A 17,680-nucleotide genomic window follows, 5' to 3' on the forward strand; every position below is an offset into this window, starting at 1 on the left:
TGCGCCTTATAGTCCGGAAAATACGGTAATATGCCTGAGGCTTAAGAAATTATATCACTGCCAAAAACAGGCACTGGAACATAAATTTGTACATAAACAAAATTAAGAATGGTAAGTTCATTATCACAGATGTCATGATTTGCTTCAGGGCCAATTGCTGTGTTAAGTAACCAAGAGTTTGGCCTCAAATTATTTTCCCTTTCCCTCTCTGGCCGTACTCTCTGCTTGTTATCTTGATTACCACCACAGCGTCAGAAAAATCGCAGAAACTGCCCGGAAAACTGCTGCTGTCATGTTCTAAATTAGCTGGGGAGGTTTGTGCCTACTAGCGGAGGAATCAAGCTAGATGAATAAAATGGATCTGTCAGCAAAAGCCAAGGAGGGAAACGTTGTTTCCACAATCATGTTGCATTTGCATGTTTTAGCCTGTCCAAGCGAAATGTGTTGAAATATTCAAAGGAACACATAAGAACAATACGTTGAGTGTTTGCCTGTTCAGTTTTAGAAATACATCGAAATAAATGTTTGATGTTGTTCTGCCTTTCTCCGGCCTCAAATGAAATCCACTCAACACGTAGCAACAACAATTTCTTTTGTGCTATAATTTAGCTTTGATTTAAACTGGAACAGACAGGAGTTAATTGGGGCACAGAAGCTTATCAGCGCACAGATTAACATCGGTGAACCTGATCTTTATTCGCCTCCACTTCTCCAGACTTGCAGTCACATGAGAGGCAAGCACAAACATACCGTGCACAGTGCAACTGTTTGTAGCACACACTAATTAAGGATCGAGTGGGTGCTCCAAATTAAATGTAATAAAATACAACGGAGATGCAATAATGAATGTTTGCGGGATAATTATATTGATTTGATGCCTCACACATATTTGACCCAAGTCAGACCCCGTAGACAGCTATTACTGTGGAGCTAATTATCTTTTGCATTAATTAATGTTCAGTTTGGTGTTTTTTTTTAAATATTATTTATATATTTAGACATTTATATATATATTTTTTTGAAATTATATTTTAAAATATATTTATATTAGCAATAATTTTGCTATTATTTGATGTCTAATCAAGCCACTAATGTTTCTGCAATTAATGTTATTGTTTTTTAACTCTAACTCAAATAAAGGCTTAAGTGAAATGCAGAGTGAATAAACCAATTATTTCGACCTACACTAAAATCTCTTTTTAAATGAATAAACTGCAGCCATCCACACAAACACAAGCACCCTACACCAACCTCTCAGAGTATTAGCTCACCGGAAAAAAAAAAAAAAAGTCTCATTGGCTCAGCCTGCCATCCTTATGACCACATTATGATCATTATTCAGACATTGACCTTATCAGAGTGTGATTTGTTGCCTGCTCTACAGCAGCCTCATTACCAACCCATACAAAATCATACAGTATTCCATTTTTCTATCATACAGATTTTTTTTTTTCATACATAAATGGTGACTCAAAGAAATACATACAAACAGTACATGGTTAAATAATTCTTATATCATACATGCACCGATTCATTCATATTTAATGTTTTCATCAATTTTTTTAATGAACCATTTTCTCTTGTCAAACACTGCAGAACATTCTTTTACGGACATTTATTTATTTATCGAATGGTGTATGTAAGCTATCCTAAAACAATTTTGCATGTGGAACTGAATTTGCTTTAAGATCACGTGTCGGTTTTAAGGGAATTTTCGCTACGTCATACTATGCGGCATAAACATAGATGTCAATCGTCGATAGTTGTCAATAACGCTAATGCTTAGTGAGCAACGTGTCAAAGTTGCGTAAAAAGTTGAGCGGTATTAGCATTGATTAGGTGCTGATGTAATCGATGACTGGGCGGTGTTAACTGTGAGGTTGAGCACCTCGCATGACTCCACACTGGGAGAAATCAATGATAAACTCCAGCTGATGTTGGAATAACATAGAAGTTCTACTAATTTTAGCAAGAAATTATTTAATTCAGCAGACAGCGTTATTTGAATCAGACTGAATTCAAAAGAATGCATTTTTTTTCTGAATCACTATTCTTTTATATTAAATATAGGAAGACAAAATTAATAAGGACTTCAAGAAGCATTTAATTGCTAATTAATAGTCTATAACATACGAGCTGCTCCAAAAGTGTAAAGCCTTACGGGACTGGACGTACGTTAATTAATTCGCATCCCGCTGCTAATTATTTTGCTTTCACTAATTAAACTGAAATGCACCTTTATGCCTCGCCTGGAGTTTTTCTATCTTTGGGTTTGGTCTCCCTTGATTCAACACTTGCGGCTTCACGGCTCACCGCTGATGCTATTATTGTGCTGTGTGATACGCCCCCGGGCCGAATGACGAGCGTCTTGCTGTTTGCACCTTTTAAATGGAGGATTGTTAACAGGAAGTCAAATACAATCACAGTCAAGAGGCCTGCGCCGCCGAAACATTTCAATCGGATCACCCCACAATGCAACAGTCTCCTCTGGTTGTCCTTCAACTCTCAATCATGCAATTAGGTGGGAAAAAAAAAATAACCAGCTTCAGGGTGGAACCTCCAAACTGAAAATGGCATGCACACAAAGCATAGGAACTAAAAGTCATGCAGAGGTCATGGAAGCATCTAGAGTCATTTGAATTTTCCATTTTCCTTGTCAATTTTCTTGAGGATATTCTTGGCCCAGATAATAAATACGAAAGATAAAAAATGAACGGCGTTTAAAAGGGTTAAAATCTCTGGAGGAATGACTTGGGAATTTCAAATGGTGCTTTACTAAAGTTCACGCCTTGAGCAAGGATGCAGCAGAAGAACTGCACTCCAACTGAACTTTAGCTACTGTCATGTAAATGGTGTTTGTGTGTATTTAGCAAAACCAACGGCTACGTTGCTATTTTGCATGTGTGACTGATGAAAATGAACTCACGCATGAACAAGCGCGCTCGGCATTTTTCTTCAAAACAAGTCAAGCAGAATACGCGTCATTACTCTTACATTCATTCCATCACTTCCTGCCTCATCATACAAGTAATTTAGTCTCTTTATTGATGCTTGCGATTTAAACAGCTATTTTATGTTGCCATTAAGACATCACTGTAAATTTACAGAATAAATGAGTTGAAAGGCCACGTTGAAACAAAATAATATATAAAAATATAAAGTAAAAATAATTTAAGTTTAGCATATATTAATTGCTAATATCTGATGATGCAACAAACCTGACAATAACAAAAAATATGATCCATGTGTTCTGTCTGGAAAAATAAAAAAAAACATTTGCGGCAAGCTGCTGACGCTTATGATAATAATATTGAGTCAAATGGTGTCATCGAATTATTAACTTAACATTGAATTACGTCTCACAAAAGATGAAGTGGTTCTGCTTTGCTCTGCTTCCTGCACTTTATCCATTCCATTCCCATCAATAACGCCCGTTAGACGAGCCATGATGGCATTAAAAGATAGCGCGACACTTCTCTACGGCTATAATATGATCGTCATGTAATCTGTAAAGCTAATGAAAGTCACAGTGTATCGATTACAGCCGAGATAAATCGTCGGTGGGTCGTCTTGGACCGGGTTGGAGGTGTAAAAAAAGAAAAAAAAATGGCGTAGAGTACTTACAGGTTTAGAATTTAAAACTGGAGTTTTATTTGGCCTGCAGTTCTTTCCAAAGGTCTCGACTTGTGAAGTTTCGAGCTGCGGCAAGAAAGAGAGAGAAAAGTTCTGCAGTTTGTTGTCAACATCAGGGATTTTAGAGGAACCACAAAGTCACTTGAGGTGCCAAAAAATCTCGACTGCACACAACTGGCCGCCACCCAGGGTTTATCTTTGAGAGTATTTGGGGTGAATGGTCCTTTAAAGGCCTAACTGAATTTGTTTGGCTGGAAGTAGGATTGTATAGCTCTCTTGGCACTTTGTGGAGCGCTAATGGTACAAGCGGTATTAAAACAGACGTGCTACGACATCCGCAGCTCACGAGTTACCGTATTTTCCGCACTATAAGGCGCACCGGATTATAAGGCGCACCTTCAATGAATGGCCCATTTTAAAACTTTGTCCAGATATAAGATATATACATTTGGCCCGCGGGCCGGACTTTGGACACGCATGCTGTAGTAACTCAATATTGGTCCATATATAAGGCGCACCTGATTATAAGGCGCACTGTTGGCTTTTGAGAAATTCTTTAGGTGCGCCTTATAGTGCGGAAAATACGGTAATTGTAAAAGCCGCCATTTATGAATGCATGAGTGACACTTGACATAAGCATGAAACATGTGAGCCCCTGACAGAAGTATGCTAACATGCTAATACGCTAATATACTAATATGCTAATAGTTAAAAGACTGAAAAGGAAATGAAACAAGTAGGACCCGTCTCTGGCTTTGCTGTTAATAAAAATGAAACAAACTGAATTTCCGCCAAAAATCTGCTGCGTTAATGTGAAAAGACTCCCGGGCACAATCAGAAATCTGCAGTTTTCCCACAACGTCCGTCTCTCAAAGTCCGACCATATTTAAGGGTGATTACATTTATTGTTTTTACGACTTACTATAAACTGTGCTTAATGTATTCTGTTAATTAAAACGTATGGCAAATTAAGTTTTTATGGTGGCGACAGTTTCACTTATTTCCGTTTCTATTATTTCCTACGGTGAAATGCGACTCAAACACATCGGCGTCAACCAGCGTCCTGGAACTGATGGTGTTCCATTTGAATGTTGAATGAGTTCACAAGTTCTTAGGATTTCACTCCACTCAAGCAAAATAGAGCAATGGTTGAGTCTGGCATTGCTAGAAGCTTCCTCCACTTGACTTGAAAAGCTTTTAGGACCATATCAGAAAAAGCTCTGACTTTGATGCGATCATATCAGTAAAAAAAAAAAGAACCAACCCAACAGCTTAACTTGATCTATATTTACACCTCAGCGAATATAAGCGATTTATTGAGGTCTTGGACTTCTCCGGGATCAACAGATTCTCCTCGGCAAGCAGGTAATCTCCTGCCTGCTCCAGTTCAAACGTGTTTCTCCAAGTGCAAGAAGTTGATAAATATAGAAGTGGATAAATAGCTGCAGGCGGACACACCGTGAAAAAGCCACGTGACGTCACGGGCGAATAATGACTCACCCGGCAGTTTCGGAATCGGCCGGAAACCAGGCTAATCCATCGAAATCCACCACTTTGATCACAAACAAGTGATCGTGCTGATTAAGCAAATGATAACCTTAACCACCAAAGTATGACATGTCACATTGCACATATGTGTGAGCTGGGCATGCCGTCTTTGCTTTCAACAGGATTTTACAAATCGGCTTTGTGTCAAAAAAAAAAGTTGAGCTGAAGGAGAGCAAGAGAGCAAGTCGGGGAGGGTTCATTTCCTTTTTTTTTTTTCCTTTTCCCTCTCGACATTTCTATCTCCTCAGTGTGGGAAGGCGCCAGTCATTCTCAAGCACTTGCTTTGTTCCAGCATTTCACTCGGAGCACCTTTTTCTTCCTTCACCTTTAGATGACCTTCTTATCTATCCACTCTGCACTGGGCCGTGTTTTCCTTGGCTCAAGTGAGGACGGAAGCCATCTCGGACCGGCTGATTGAGTTACTGCGGTTGTGCCCGCTGTCACACAGAGGCACAAAGCATACACGCCATGAAGGCTTAGGGAGGGGAGGGGGCGAGGAGGCTGCTACCGCAAGAGGATGAAACGGAGCCAGACGGCTAATAATGACACCGAGCTCCCAAACGAGAAGCTGCGGGATTATCCTCTATTGGTGTCTAATGGAAAGCATGACAAGTTAGATTTGTTAAGGTGATTTTTGGAATCATTGCTATTTAATATCCGCCGTTAAACTTCAAGAACGTGCAAAAGTCATCACACCTTTAAATCACGTTTCGCCTTTTCGATACGTGTCACCTCCTTGTACCAAATGTCCTCTTGTGGCCCTGACTTGAGTTCCCCTGACTCCATCCCTTTTCCTCCCCACACTCGTCTCCACCCTGAACTAATCTAGTGTGAGTGACAGTCAGAGAGCACAGGAACGATGAGCAACTAAGCGAGCCAAAGGGAGTGACGGCGAGCAAGGAAAAGTCTCCGCTCCCCCGAGTGGAAACAGAGTAGGAGTGACAGGCGTGTCGCGGGCTGGTGTGGCATATACTCAAATTTAGTCGACATTTATATGAACGGATGGGGAAATGAGTTGAGAAATAGAGGAAAAAAAACAAGGTACAAAAAGGTGGAGAAAATATTTGAATCCCAGAAGCACTTTCGAGATCAAAAACAGATCGCAATGAGAGCGCCTGGTTATATAAAGGTGAAATCAAATAAATCAAAATTCGGATTGTAACAGCAGAATGTTTGATCCACCTCTTGTATTGGATCTCATTAACTTGCGCGGTGTACCTAATGAAGTGCTTGCTGGGCGTATATGTGGAAATCAATCTGAGCAGTAAATTGTTTCGCAAGGGTGAGCGAAAGGACATGAAGAAGGATTTGGAAAATATATGTTGAACCGTAGCCACATGTCTTTTCATCCGTCAGCATCTTCCCTCCCTCCTTCCTTCCACCTTTCCCGTTCCAGAACTCGCACGCATTGTCCTGTACGGTCGAGATGATGGCGTATTTGATAGCGAGCCAATCCTCTATCAGCATTTTTTATCCTAAAGGAATGACAAGTTTCAAATTTAACAGAGGGCACTTTCATGTCAGGTTGAAATTGGCTTGCTTGGCGGGAAAGGGATTAGTTGATTTGGGGCCGCGTCAAACCGTGTGGCACCATGAGTGCTCGCATTTGCATTTGTGTGAAGTCGCACATTTGTAATGTGCATGTGTGTTTATTTTCAGACTCCAGACTCGCATTGCAAAAGATTTGAAGGCAGTTTAGGCCGAGAGGGACTGGAATATAAACACACAGAGCGAGTACAAACAAACAGGGAGTACTTGGAAGATCAGCACAAACTAAAGAACATTTTCTTTTGCAATATTTTGAGTAGGGACGAAAAGTCAGCGGAATATAAAATAGAGAAATCTGGGGGAAAAAAAAGCTACTTTAGTACAATGCTGAAAATATTATTTTCCTCAATGTTATTATTTCATCTGTGCAAAAATTTGCAAAAGTGACAATTACCTTTTGTTCCCACCAGAATCTTTCATTAGAAATTCAACGTGCCGTTGTAAAACCGTATTTTACTATCACGTCCTCTCAAAGTCAAGGTCACGGCAATATTCTCCTTTTGAGCAAATTCCATGCTCTGTATATTATTTAAATGTCATCCGCCTTTCCATCCTTTCGAAAAGGTGCAGGGGAGTGTGCTGACTCTTTCTATTTGTCTCTCTTCCTCTATAGGCCAAATATGTCACTTCCCCTTGAGGAAGCCCTTTCTCTTTTTTCCCCACTACCTGCCCTCACGCCCTCCCCATATATCACTCCTTGCATCCTTCCCACTCTCCCTCTGTCACTTCCTATTCCCATGTTTCTAATCCCCCCCTCCCAACCCCCACTCTTTCCTCCTTGGCGGTAATTCCTCACTTCTTTTCCTCTCCCTCCTTTTCTCTCACTTAGGCACACTGCCATCGTCCTCACCCTGCCTCTCTCCCCGCATTTTTTTCCCCTTCCACTGTTTATCTCACTCTTCCCTCTTTCTCTTCTCCCTCTCCTCCGCCATCCATCCTTGTGATCTGGCTCCCTAAATCATTCCCGATAGACTGCAGCAGCACGTTCGTGCCACACATGCTCATATGGAGGAAAGAGTGTGCAGAGCTTTTCTAGCGCAGTAATTAAGCACACACACGCACACACACACACAAACCATACTTTACACACGCATGTCCGCCTGCAACGCACATAACCGACGCCTGCTCAGTCGGCGCTTGGACTCACAGGCAATGTTGTTAAAGTGGCACTATTGAATATAAAAAAATAATCACGCCTTTGTTGTCGAAGAGATAGAAAAAAAAGTGTGCACGTGCAGACAGTTGGAAAAGAAAAAAGAGGAGGAAAGGAAGGAAGGAAGGGAGGGAGGGAGGAAGGGAGGGAGGAAGTGAGGGAGGAAAATGAGGGAGGAAGTGAGGGAGGAAAATGAGGGAGGAAGTGAGGGAGGAAAATGAGGGAGGGAGGGAAAGAGAAAGGAAGGGAGGGATGCAGGGATGCAGGGATGCAGGGATGGAGGAAGGAAGGAAGGAAGGAAGGAAGGAAGGAAGGAAGGAAGGAAGGAAGGAAGGAAGGAAGGAAGGAAGGAAGGAAGGAAGGAAGGAAGGAAAATGTGGGAGGAAGTGAGGAGGGAAAATGAGGGAGGGAGGGAAAGAGAAAAGGAGGGAGGGAGGGGGGGATGCAGGGATGCAGGGATGGAGGGATGGAGGGATGCAGGGATGGAGGGATGGAGGGATGCAGGGATGGAGGGATGGAGGGATGCAGGGATGGAGGGAGGAAGGAAGGAAGGAAGGAAGGAAGGAAGGAAGGAAGGAAGGAAGGAAGGAAGGAAGGAAGGAAGGAAGGAAGGAAGGAAGGAAGGAAGGAAGGAAGGAAGGAAGGAAGGAAGGAAGGAAGGAAAACTGGGCAAAGAATTTGGATGGGAAAAAGGCAAAAAAATGTGGGACAATGTTGAGACAAATGTGGTGGTGATCGTGGAGGAGAGTCAGCAAGTAAGACCTTGCGCTCATTTGCTCACAAAAGTGAATGTGGCTGTGAGAGAGAGAGCGCGAGAGAGTGAGCGAGAGAGAGGAGGGAGGAGTGAGCAGCAGAGGGAGGAGTGTTTGAGATATTGTCATCCAGTCCTGTCAGGGAACAGAAGAGAACGGCAGCGGGAAGCGTCAGCAAGTTACGGGATACGGACGCGGAGAAGAGCAACAAGGGAGCGAGGCGCAAATAAAAGGAATACCACACGGAGACACATCTGCGAGGGGCAACGATGGAATGACAGAAAAAGAGAAAGCATTTTGTTGCTTCCGGCCTTTCCTGTCTCTTCCCACTTCTGTTTGGAGCATCCCACAGTGAAAACACATACATATGATATATATCTAAAATTCCTATACATATATATCAAATTATGCCTGTTTTCAAAGAAGTTGCAGCTGGACAAGGAGAGAATTGACAATCTGTTGAGTGATTAGGGGGGGGTGAGATAATATGCAACAATTTTCCCCAAACTGTTGCATATTAATAGATTGGCATTGTTTTGGATCACTTTTTGTTCAGGTGCTCATAATGTGAATGGAAAATTGGAGCAACTTAAACCTGAGCCAGCCTCCAAAAGAACAAAAGAGCATCTGCTGCAGTCCAAGAGAGCTTCCTTTGAAAACAGGACATGTTTTGATGTGTCGATGGTAGCACGCTCGTGTTCCTGCTCCTGCTGCTGTTTGGGCTGTCGCATCACCTCTTCACCGTCGTACTCCACAACGAGCTTGGGGAAATTCATTCTGGCCAAACTTATGCCAGTGAACAACTCCAAAGTGCAGAGAGAGCAAGTCTCTCTTGACCTCACGCTGATATTTTATTAGCTTGGAAACCAATCATGTATTTTGCAGGAGAAGAACGAGAGTGGGGCATTTCAAATTAAGGGTAGGAAGGAGTTGCTTCCTTTTTAATCGACAACCAAATCAATCCAGCGTCTTTTTTTTGATTGCATCTCTTGTGCGGCATCACTTTGAGCTCCAACATCCCCCCCCCCTTTTTTTTTTTCTTCCTCAAGTAGGACAAGGCTAAACAGACAATAGCTGGTGTCCAGGCTCTGTTACAAATCGTGGGATGCAAAGATAGGAGAGCTCGCTAGGGGCGGGCGGAAGGGAAGCAGGAGGGGGGGTCAAGCAAAAGCAGACTGGGTCCAAAAAGCCACTGGACTCCCTGAGTGGTAACTGGAAGCCACTGTGTGTATGTTGTGTGTGAGTGTGTATGAGGAAAAAGACACCACCACACGTGGAAAGGGAGAGACGCCTCTGGACAGTCGTCATCTGAGGATTACAGCTGGATGAGTGCCCAGAGTTTCCTTTTAAACAACAGCTGCCTGTTGGCTCCTTGACTGAGAATAAATTGGGGGAAAAAAAAAAAAAAACGATGCCTACCACTAAAATAAAAGCACAATTGTGCATCCATGATGTCAGCGGAAAGATGAAAGATACGAGTTAATCGAGTGGAGTGGAGGAGGCAACAGAGAACTCCCGTGAGGGACAACACACTCCGGTGAGTTTTCCTTGGGACGTCGGAAGTGATTTGGCGCCGCTTATCAGATGTGTTAGCCACTCAGGAATACGAGAAATGTCCCTCGAATTGAGAAATCCTCCGAGATGGGAGTTTGGGACTCTTTGTGAGTCTTAGAAGAATCCCCCCCCTCCCCCCACCTGTTCTTCTTTTGACACTTTCACAGATTGTTCTTCGACTGAGCAAAGTGGGAAACAGATTGCAGGAAATGCTCCAAAAACGTTTATTTGTGGCCAGCGAGCTTCTTTAAACTGGATCCACCGCAAGGATTTGTTTCCAACTTCTGGATGTCAAATGGAATTGTGAAAGGTGATGTTTATGGACCACACACTTGCATGTAAAAGTTGAGCGTAATTTAAACGATCCAAAATTACAACTAATATTTGTTCGACAACGTGATGCTTGAATGCGGATGTTCCACTGTCAGCAATAAATTCAGATTTCTATTCATTCACATGACATGAAATCAAGATAGAATATTGATTTCTTTCACTCACTCGCTGTCAATTATTCCCTATAAGTCATAGGTGTCAAACTCGAGGCCCGGGGGTCAGACACGGCCCGCAACATTATTTGATGTGGCCCGCGAAGACAAATTTTGCGTTGACTTTGTGTCATTGCTAAAAAAAAAATTAAAAAATAGAGACATTGCTAACAATTTTTATTACCATTCGTCCTTTTAAAGTATTTGAAAAATGTTTACTAGTCTCTGATTTCAAAACTAGTTATCAGTTTGTTGAGTAGCCTAGCTGTACTTTGTAGCATGATCACACACGTGAGAAGAATAATTAACAATATATTTGTTTGTCCAAACCTAGGTTCTTTTATGTTGGCTCTTTCGATTACACATCAGCACTGAGGCATCAAGACCAAGGACCTAAGATGTCTGCCTACACGCGACCAATGCTGGTTAGCATTCTTCTAGGGTTGAGTTCTCTGGGTGGTCTACACCGTCGGCCTTTGGGCCTGGTTTCAGCCCAGGTTCCTTCGGGTAACCTCACGACCGAGCCCTCGGTGTTACCGGAGGCCGCCCTGGCGACACCGACCCCGGACTCGGAGGATAAAACTCTAGGCGGCGCTAATCGTTGCTGGGGCTACTACGACGTGATGGGCCAGTGGGATCCGCCGTTCAATTGCAACGCGGGGATCTACAGCTTTTGTTGTGGCTCCTGCTTCTACCGATTCTGCTGCCAATTCAAAATCCACAGTTTGGATCAGACTTCCTGTTCAAACTACGACACGCCCGTCTGGGCCAACACCGGGAAACCGGCGGCGCCCGTCACAGAGGTCCATCAGGAACCAGACCGCGATCGAACCCACATGATCGTGTATATTATCTGCGGCGTGGTGGCCATTATGGTTCTCGTCGGAATTTTCACCAAGTTGGGGTTGGAGAAGAGTCGAGGTGGACAGACGGACATGACTAATTCCAGGTAGGACTTGAAGATATATCAAAACATTCCACACATTCTCACAAATTGACTTTTATACTGTATTATTAATGTCATTCATTATTAATTGCAGCACAAGAGCTAAATATTGGTTTGGATTCAGTCTGCTCATTTATTTAAATCAGATGTGACGTCTGAAGATGGAATATAAAGATAGATTTTTTTTCCACGTGCATCATTACGCTTTTAGTTGATCTTTGGGTGGGAATTTAACAAAACGTGCACGGGGAGCCAGATTGTGTTTTGCTTGCATACTGGTGGTATAGCTGTTTCACATTGATGCTGGATTGATTGCTGTGACACAACTGCGACTCTGCCAATGTTTGGCCTCCAGTGAACGATCCGAAGAGAGCGGGTGGTTTTTGGATGGCTGGAATATTGACCGAATGTGACTGGAAAGGAGCCAATGGTTAATTCTAGCGCACAGAACAGCGAGGACAAGAGAGAGACTCAGAGTGTGTGTCAGTGTGTTGGGTGTGACCGGCCAGCCTATTGGGTGTTACGAATGGCACCATGGGGGCTCCTTTAAAATGCCGTCATTACTGAATCTCTCAGCCTACTCTGCGGATGACTAAGACCATGGTGTGGAGTCTAATGGAGAGAGAGAGAGGACTGCCGGACACCAGTACTGATTAATCCCGGCTTTGTGACACCCATATCATGATTAAAGATGGCAGCTCTTGCCACATGCTATCCTCGGATATGCAAATAATAATAGAAATAATATATATATCAATATAAATAAAACAGATACAGCATGCATTGCAATATTGTGCAAAGCATGCTACTATTAATTACCTAAAATTTATGCAAAAACGGTGTAATTTCCATGTCAGGCCAGTAGTTGGCGATGTGACGTTCCAAAACACATTGCAATGGCATCATGGATGCAAAACTAAGATCAAAAAATACAATGCACAATATATTAGCATGAGCTTCTGAAGGTATTTGGTGTGTTCTTTGGCGTCACGGTAACAAAAGCCATATTTAGCATTGGCCCTGCAGTAAAGGGGGAGGGGTGCACTGCGTTTTCATTTGCATTCGACAGGACGGTTCACTTTGAAGTGGATATTGTATGTAGTGATGTAACTATTTATCCTTTGGGGCATTTAGAAGGAAAACATGTCACGTGTGCTGCTATCAGGACACCTGGGAACTATTTCAAGTTGAGGGGGGAGAACAAGAATTTTAATTCGTCTTCAATTAACTTAAGATGGAAGCTACATAAGCACAGGAACGGGCCTAGTTCAGGTTCACCCACTTGTACAACAACTTGAACTGAAATATGTTTCCATTCAGAAAAAAAAAAAGAGCTCATCTTTGCACGTCAATCACGCTCTCAAAATTCATTCTCAACCTTTGATTGTTTGGAACTTCCCCCCAGCTGCGATCAAGGAAGGGTCCGTTCGTCACTATGCACGCCTGCGTTTGTATCACGTAGGTGCAGTGGATAAAATAAATCTTGCCACAAAGCTGTTAAGGTGCTAATGCGCTGAAACCTTGGGTCAGGCAATCACAACAGTCAGCCGTGCAATGATGTAAAGCTTCAAACACCCAACACACACACGCGTATGCACACACACTTCTCATTACAGCTGTGCATCACTCCCTGTGTGTCCCCCCCCCCATGCACTTCCCCTCATCTCCCAAGAGGCTGTTTTTGTTTTTCTCGTCGTCTGTTGGCGCGCCTGATACTGCTACAACATTAAAAATAAATCGGATCCTTTGATACATGATTCAGTCGAGGGAAGTTATACACCAAATATTTTTAAAGTAGTTACGAACTACTAAGTCTTGACATACTTAGAAGTAGAGAACTTACTAAAATACAATAGCCGGTTTATTTTTCTGTGCTGGTTAAAGTTTTAAACTTCAATATGTTGAATGGAAAGAGAAAACAAAGGGCAATAAGATGTTTTACAAATTAAATTGAATTCAACAGAGGGACGGCTGCGCCGCTGTGGGTGTGATCACAGGTCAGTCATGAGTGGGTAGAATTGTTACATCGACAAACAAAAATAGCGTTATGCAAACAAGTCATTGAATTACGACTAAGTTAAGTAAAAATATTTTCAGTTTAACTTCCGAGAAATTATAAAAGATGTGGTTTAAATATTAAACAAAATTATTTTTATTTTATAACTATTATCAAACAGCCACGTGATTTTTTCTTCTTTTCTTTGTTCGGGGAACAACTTTGCAGTTGAATTTATTGGTGTTTACATTGTTTCAAACACACCCGGTCGAGTAATGTTGCCGTCTTTCCTTTTAATAGCATTACCCAAGTCATCATAAGTTATTCCCCAAAAGAGCGTTGCGTTCAAGGGCACAACCAATTGAATGAGTCACAGGGGATCCGAGGAGCCTTTTCCATTGGCCATTGGATTGCTTTACTGTATTGTATTTCATCCTCAGCGCTTTCTATTTCCTTTAGTGTTCAGCCCCCGTGGCACTTTTCATCATCGCTTGTGACAGGTGTTTACAGCAAAGCGATGAGCGCTCACACTGTTACGCTTTTCTCAAACGGTTCGAGCCACAGCACGAGTTTCAGCGCGCGTGCTGGGCGCCGCCGCTCGAAAACACGTTTGTTTTTCCAAAGTTAATTACATTTGATGGGGATCAGCTTTAAATGTTGCCAAATGATTGCAAATATCTAAGAGGGCAGTGAAACAGACTATAAATGAAAGAGAAATTAGAGATAAAAAAAAACAACAAGTTGATGTTATTTCACAAAAACAACTTGTTAAATTAATTCCCCGGGACGCGCTAGTCTCTTGTTTGAAAATATTCTTTGATGGTGCAACTGTTTGGGAAAATAGATTTGCTCGCTCTTAATATAATAAAGATTTTATAATAATAATAATTCTTGCGGGGATTTGGAGCGGATGATAACAATGATTATTTCCATCTGTGATGTTCCTCGGTATCTTCAAAACACACGAGGGACAAACTATTGTCAGGAAGCACTTACAAAGTCAATCAGAGGACAGAAACGTCCTTCGTTGAATTATTCGTAACTGGATTAAAATTTCATTTTGTTTTTAACATCTCCACATTGAAGATACACATGAACTGCATATTTTCTAACATATCCTGTCCTTATTTATTTCCACATTAAAGCAAAAATCGCATTAAATGTTTCCAATCTTTGGCCGCGTGTGCATGACAGATGGTCCAACGCTTACAAAGCATAGTCCAATTTTTATACGATCCATGTGGTCATATTAATCATATGCAATGTGGGGAAAAAAAAACATGATAAAAATGTAAGTGTGTTGCTTTTATGGACTGCAGCTTCCATGATGTCATTCAGCTCCCTTACTTCATGTTCAATAAAAATGCAAAGTGGTGTGTGTAAAAAGTGGAATTAAATCTGCATTTATAAATATAATCGTTTCACACCAGTAAAAATCCCCACGCCGCATTATTACGATTATATTTTTGAACTTTCACAAATGCTCCAAGATATTTATTATTTATTTCCTTCCTATGAGTGTTTTTTTTTTTTTTATGTTGGACTGAGTCTTGGGTGGACTCGTATGTACTATATGCGTTGGGGTCGGTCCAAGGCGGGTTCAATTTGCACTCCGATGGTCCTGATAACGGTCTTGTTCCAGAGGAGATTGACACTGGCTACAAGTGGTAGTGACAGAAAATCAACAGCTTACATGGAGCTGCTTGCTGGAGCATGCAAAGTGGTAAGCAGTAAGAGCGTCTATGTGCTATATAGTACCTTCAAGTCCATGTATGAATCGAAATATACAATATACGCTAGTATTGTTCATGGGGACATGAGGTTTTCTCTTGTCAAGGTTTGACAAGTTATAACTATTTATTTTTTACTATTTTTATGATTTGTGTTATATTTTGTGTCCCGTGTCACAAGACTTTTTTTTTTTACATGCACCATTTCTTGTCAGATGAGCCGGGAAAAAAAAACAAAAAAGCGAGCTGATGACACGCATTCTAAAATCCCGTAATGAGAAAAACAAGCAGTTTCTTGTTGCTAAATGTCAAGATTCTTAATCATCATTATTTTTATTTTACACATTTATGCAATTTTAGCTTTTCTCCGGAATGGCTCTTAGTCTAATCCCAATTAGACGATGTCTCTGTATCTATCTCTGTTTTAAATATGCTGGCAAGAGCAGCTGAGGTCATAGTTGACACCATATTTCTTCCAAATGACACCAGTTTCTCCTTTCTACTGATTATTTCTTCCTGCCTTTGCACCAAGAAGAAACTTTCAAACGTGGCCGAGCAGCGTTGCATTCTTATGAGGTCAATATCTCAAAGTCAAGTCTCACATTGGCACAAGGGGGAAAAAAAAGGAAGCAAAGGAAGAAAAAGACAAATTAAATGATGGTGGGCTGCTGTGAAATAACAACGCAGCGATAGAAAAAGAACAGGACAGGGTGAGATTCCTCATTCCAAATCAGGCGTGATGGTCAAAATCCAACTTACCTTATCCATCCACTCCTCCTCCTCACCACTCATCTCTTTTGCAATCCATCATCTTGCTTCCCATTTTCACTCCCTCATCCTTCACTCCGACATCTGCTTCCACTGGTCTGTAGACAGACATGACATATGAGAATTGTAGTCGTTTTTAATCATTAATCCAATCATCATTCAATGAATGATTCATCTTTTCGGTATAAAGACAAGTCTTGTCCAGATTATTTCATTTTTGCCTCCCAAAAAACAAGCTTTAGAAACTACCTGATCCTGCCATAAGCAATAAATCCAGCCTGACTCGGCTGTTAAAAGATAGATGGGAGGAAATAAGGCAGACAGCTGTCTTGAGAAACTGCACAAGACAAACAAGCTCATAGAAAGGCGCCATGAAAGACAAGGAAAGAAAAGAAGGACAGCATATGGTTACATGGGAGGAAGAGTAGCTCAGAAAGTGGGCTTGTTGACATCCTCATTGCTAAAAAAAAAAATATTTTCTTTTGTCTACAACCTATATATTTGATTTATTTTATGTATTATTTATTTATATATTTTTAATTTTATTCATATTCATTTTATATTTTATTTTATTTATATATATATTTTTTCAGCCTTGTTGGCGGTGCCGCAGTCTCCGGAGAGCTATTCCTCACTTGTCCGTTCACCTGTTTACCGATCCTTTGCATTTCCATTCCAGCCACATACGACCGCTATTGCCTCTCTTTGCACAAATGAGCGTGATAAATCTTAAGAAGGACGCAGCCTTCTCTATATGCTGAACACACATTGCGGCTCAAAGGCAGTGGATGTCCTAACAGATGTTAACTGCTTTCATTTAAGAAAAGGGTGGTGGGGGGGAGGGGCCGAGAAGATGCAACACGCTTTGAATAGCACCTTCCGAACCCGAGCACGAAGTTATGCAAAGTCACAGTTAATGCTGCGTGCTAAAAAAAAAAATGGCGGAGACGAATGGGCTCACCCAACCTTAACGTCTTTATTGTAAGATAGCTGCAAACTCCCATAAAAACTGACAATGAAAATAAATTTCTGTACTCAGACCCTTATCCAAACTAAATTGAATCTGTTGTTTAGTAAAATATTTGAATGTGATGAGCAATATATAGATGAACAATTTAATTGACTATATCCACCCGAACGCTTCATGCGTGCGTTACATCTTCACTCGCATGTGTCACGGAATTATTTACACGTTCACATAAGCACTCGGTGTATCATGAGCGGTTGTTTACACTTCACTTTGCCTCTAAATCTCTTTACGCCACTTTCACTCTCTCTCACTATTTACCTCCAACTCCCCGTGTCCCTTTACGTGATGAGCTTCCGAGCTGTGGCCGTTACGTGGATTTATGGGGTTATTCCTCTCACTTTAGTAAAATTGATAAAATCCTATTTTGATGCATGTCTGTCTTATTTTCCCAGTGAGATAGGAGAGAAGGCTTTGTTGATATTAGCAATAGCATATATGTTTTCAGTTTGGAATAAATTGGACAACATAAGAATCTGTTGCTAATAAGACAAAATGGAGAGAAAATGAAGAGGGGGGGAAACAGTGTGGCTATTTAAA

General features: G+C 41.6%; 1 protein-coding gene and 1 long non-coding RNA gene across 2 annotated transcripts in view; one reads left to right on the forward strand and one right to left on the reverse strand.

Annotated features, from left to right (window-relative positions):
- Positions 1 to 3,646: 3,646 nt before the first annotated feature.
- Positions 3,647 to 17,680, reverse strand: part of LOC148384208 (uncharacterized) — a 31,821-nt gene continuing 17,787 nt past the window's right edge. The window contains exons 2-3 of the long non-coding RNA XR_015853511.1: positions 16,105 to 16,211; positions 3,647 to 3,699 (exon numbers count right to left, since the gene is read on the reverse strand). This is a non-coding gene — a long non-coding RNA (uncharacterized LOC148384208). The remainder of the gene's footprint in view (positions 3,700 to 16,104; positions 16,212 to 17,680) is intronic.
- The window catches only part of LOC148384209 (protein shisa-8), a 36,829-nt gene continuing 27,936 nt past the window's right edge, over positions 8,788 to 17,680 (forward strand). The window contains exons 1-2 of the mRNA XM_088358556.1: positions 8,788 to 10,498; positions 11,008 to 11,622. Of these exons, the coding sequence (XP_088214682.1) occupies positions 11,072 to 11,622 (551 nt within the window). The 5' untranslated portion in view covers positions 8,788 to 10,498; positions 11,008 to 11,071. The remainder of the gene's footprint in view (positions 10,499 to 11,007; positions 11,623 to 17,680) is intronic.

The sequence above is a fragment of the Syngnathus floridae genome, chromosome 17 (genome assembly GCF_059516105.1).
Source record: "Syngnathus floridae isolate MCC-2025c chromosome 17, RoL_Sflo_1.0, whole genome shotgun sequence".
NCBI lineage: Eukaryota > Metazoa > Chordata > Actinopteri > Syngnathiformes > Syngnathidae > Syngnathus > Syngnathus floridae.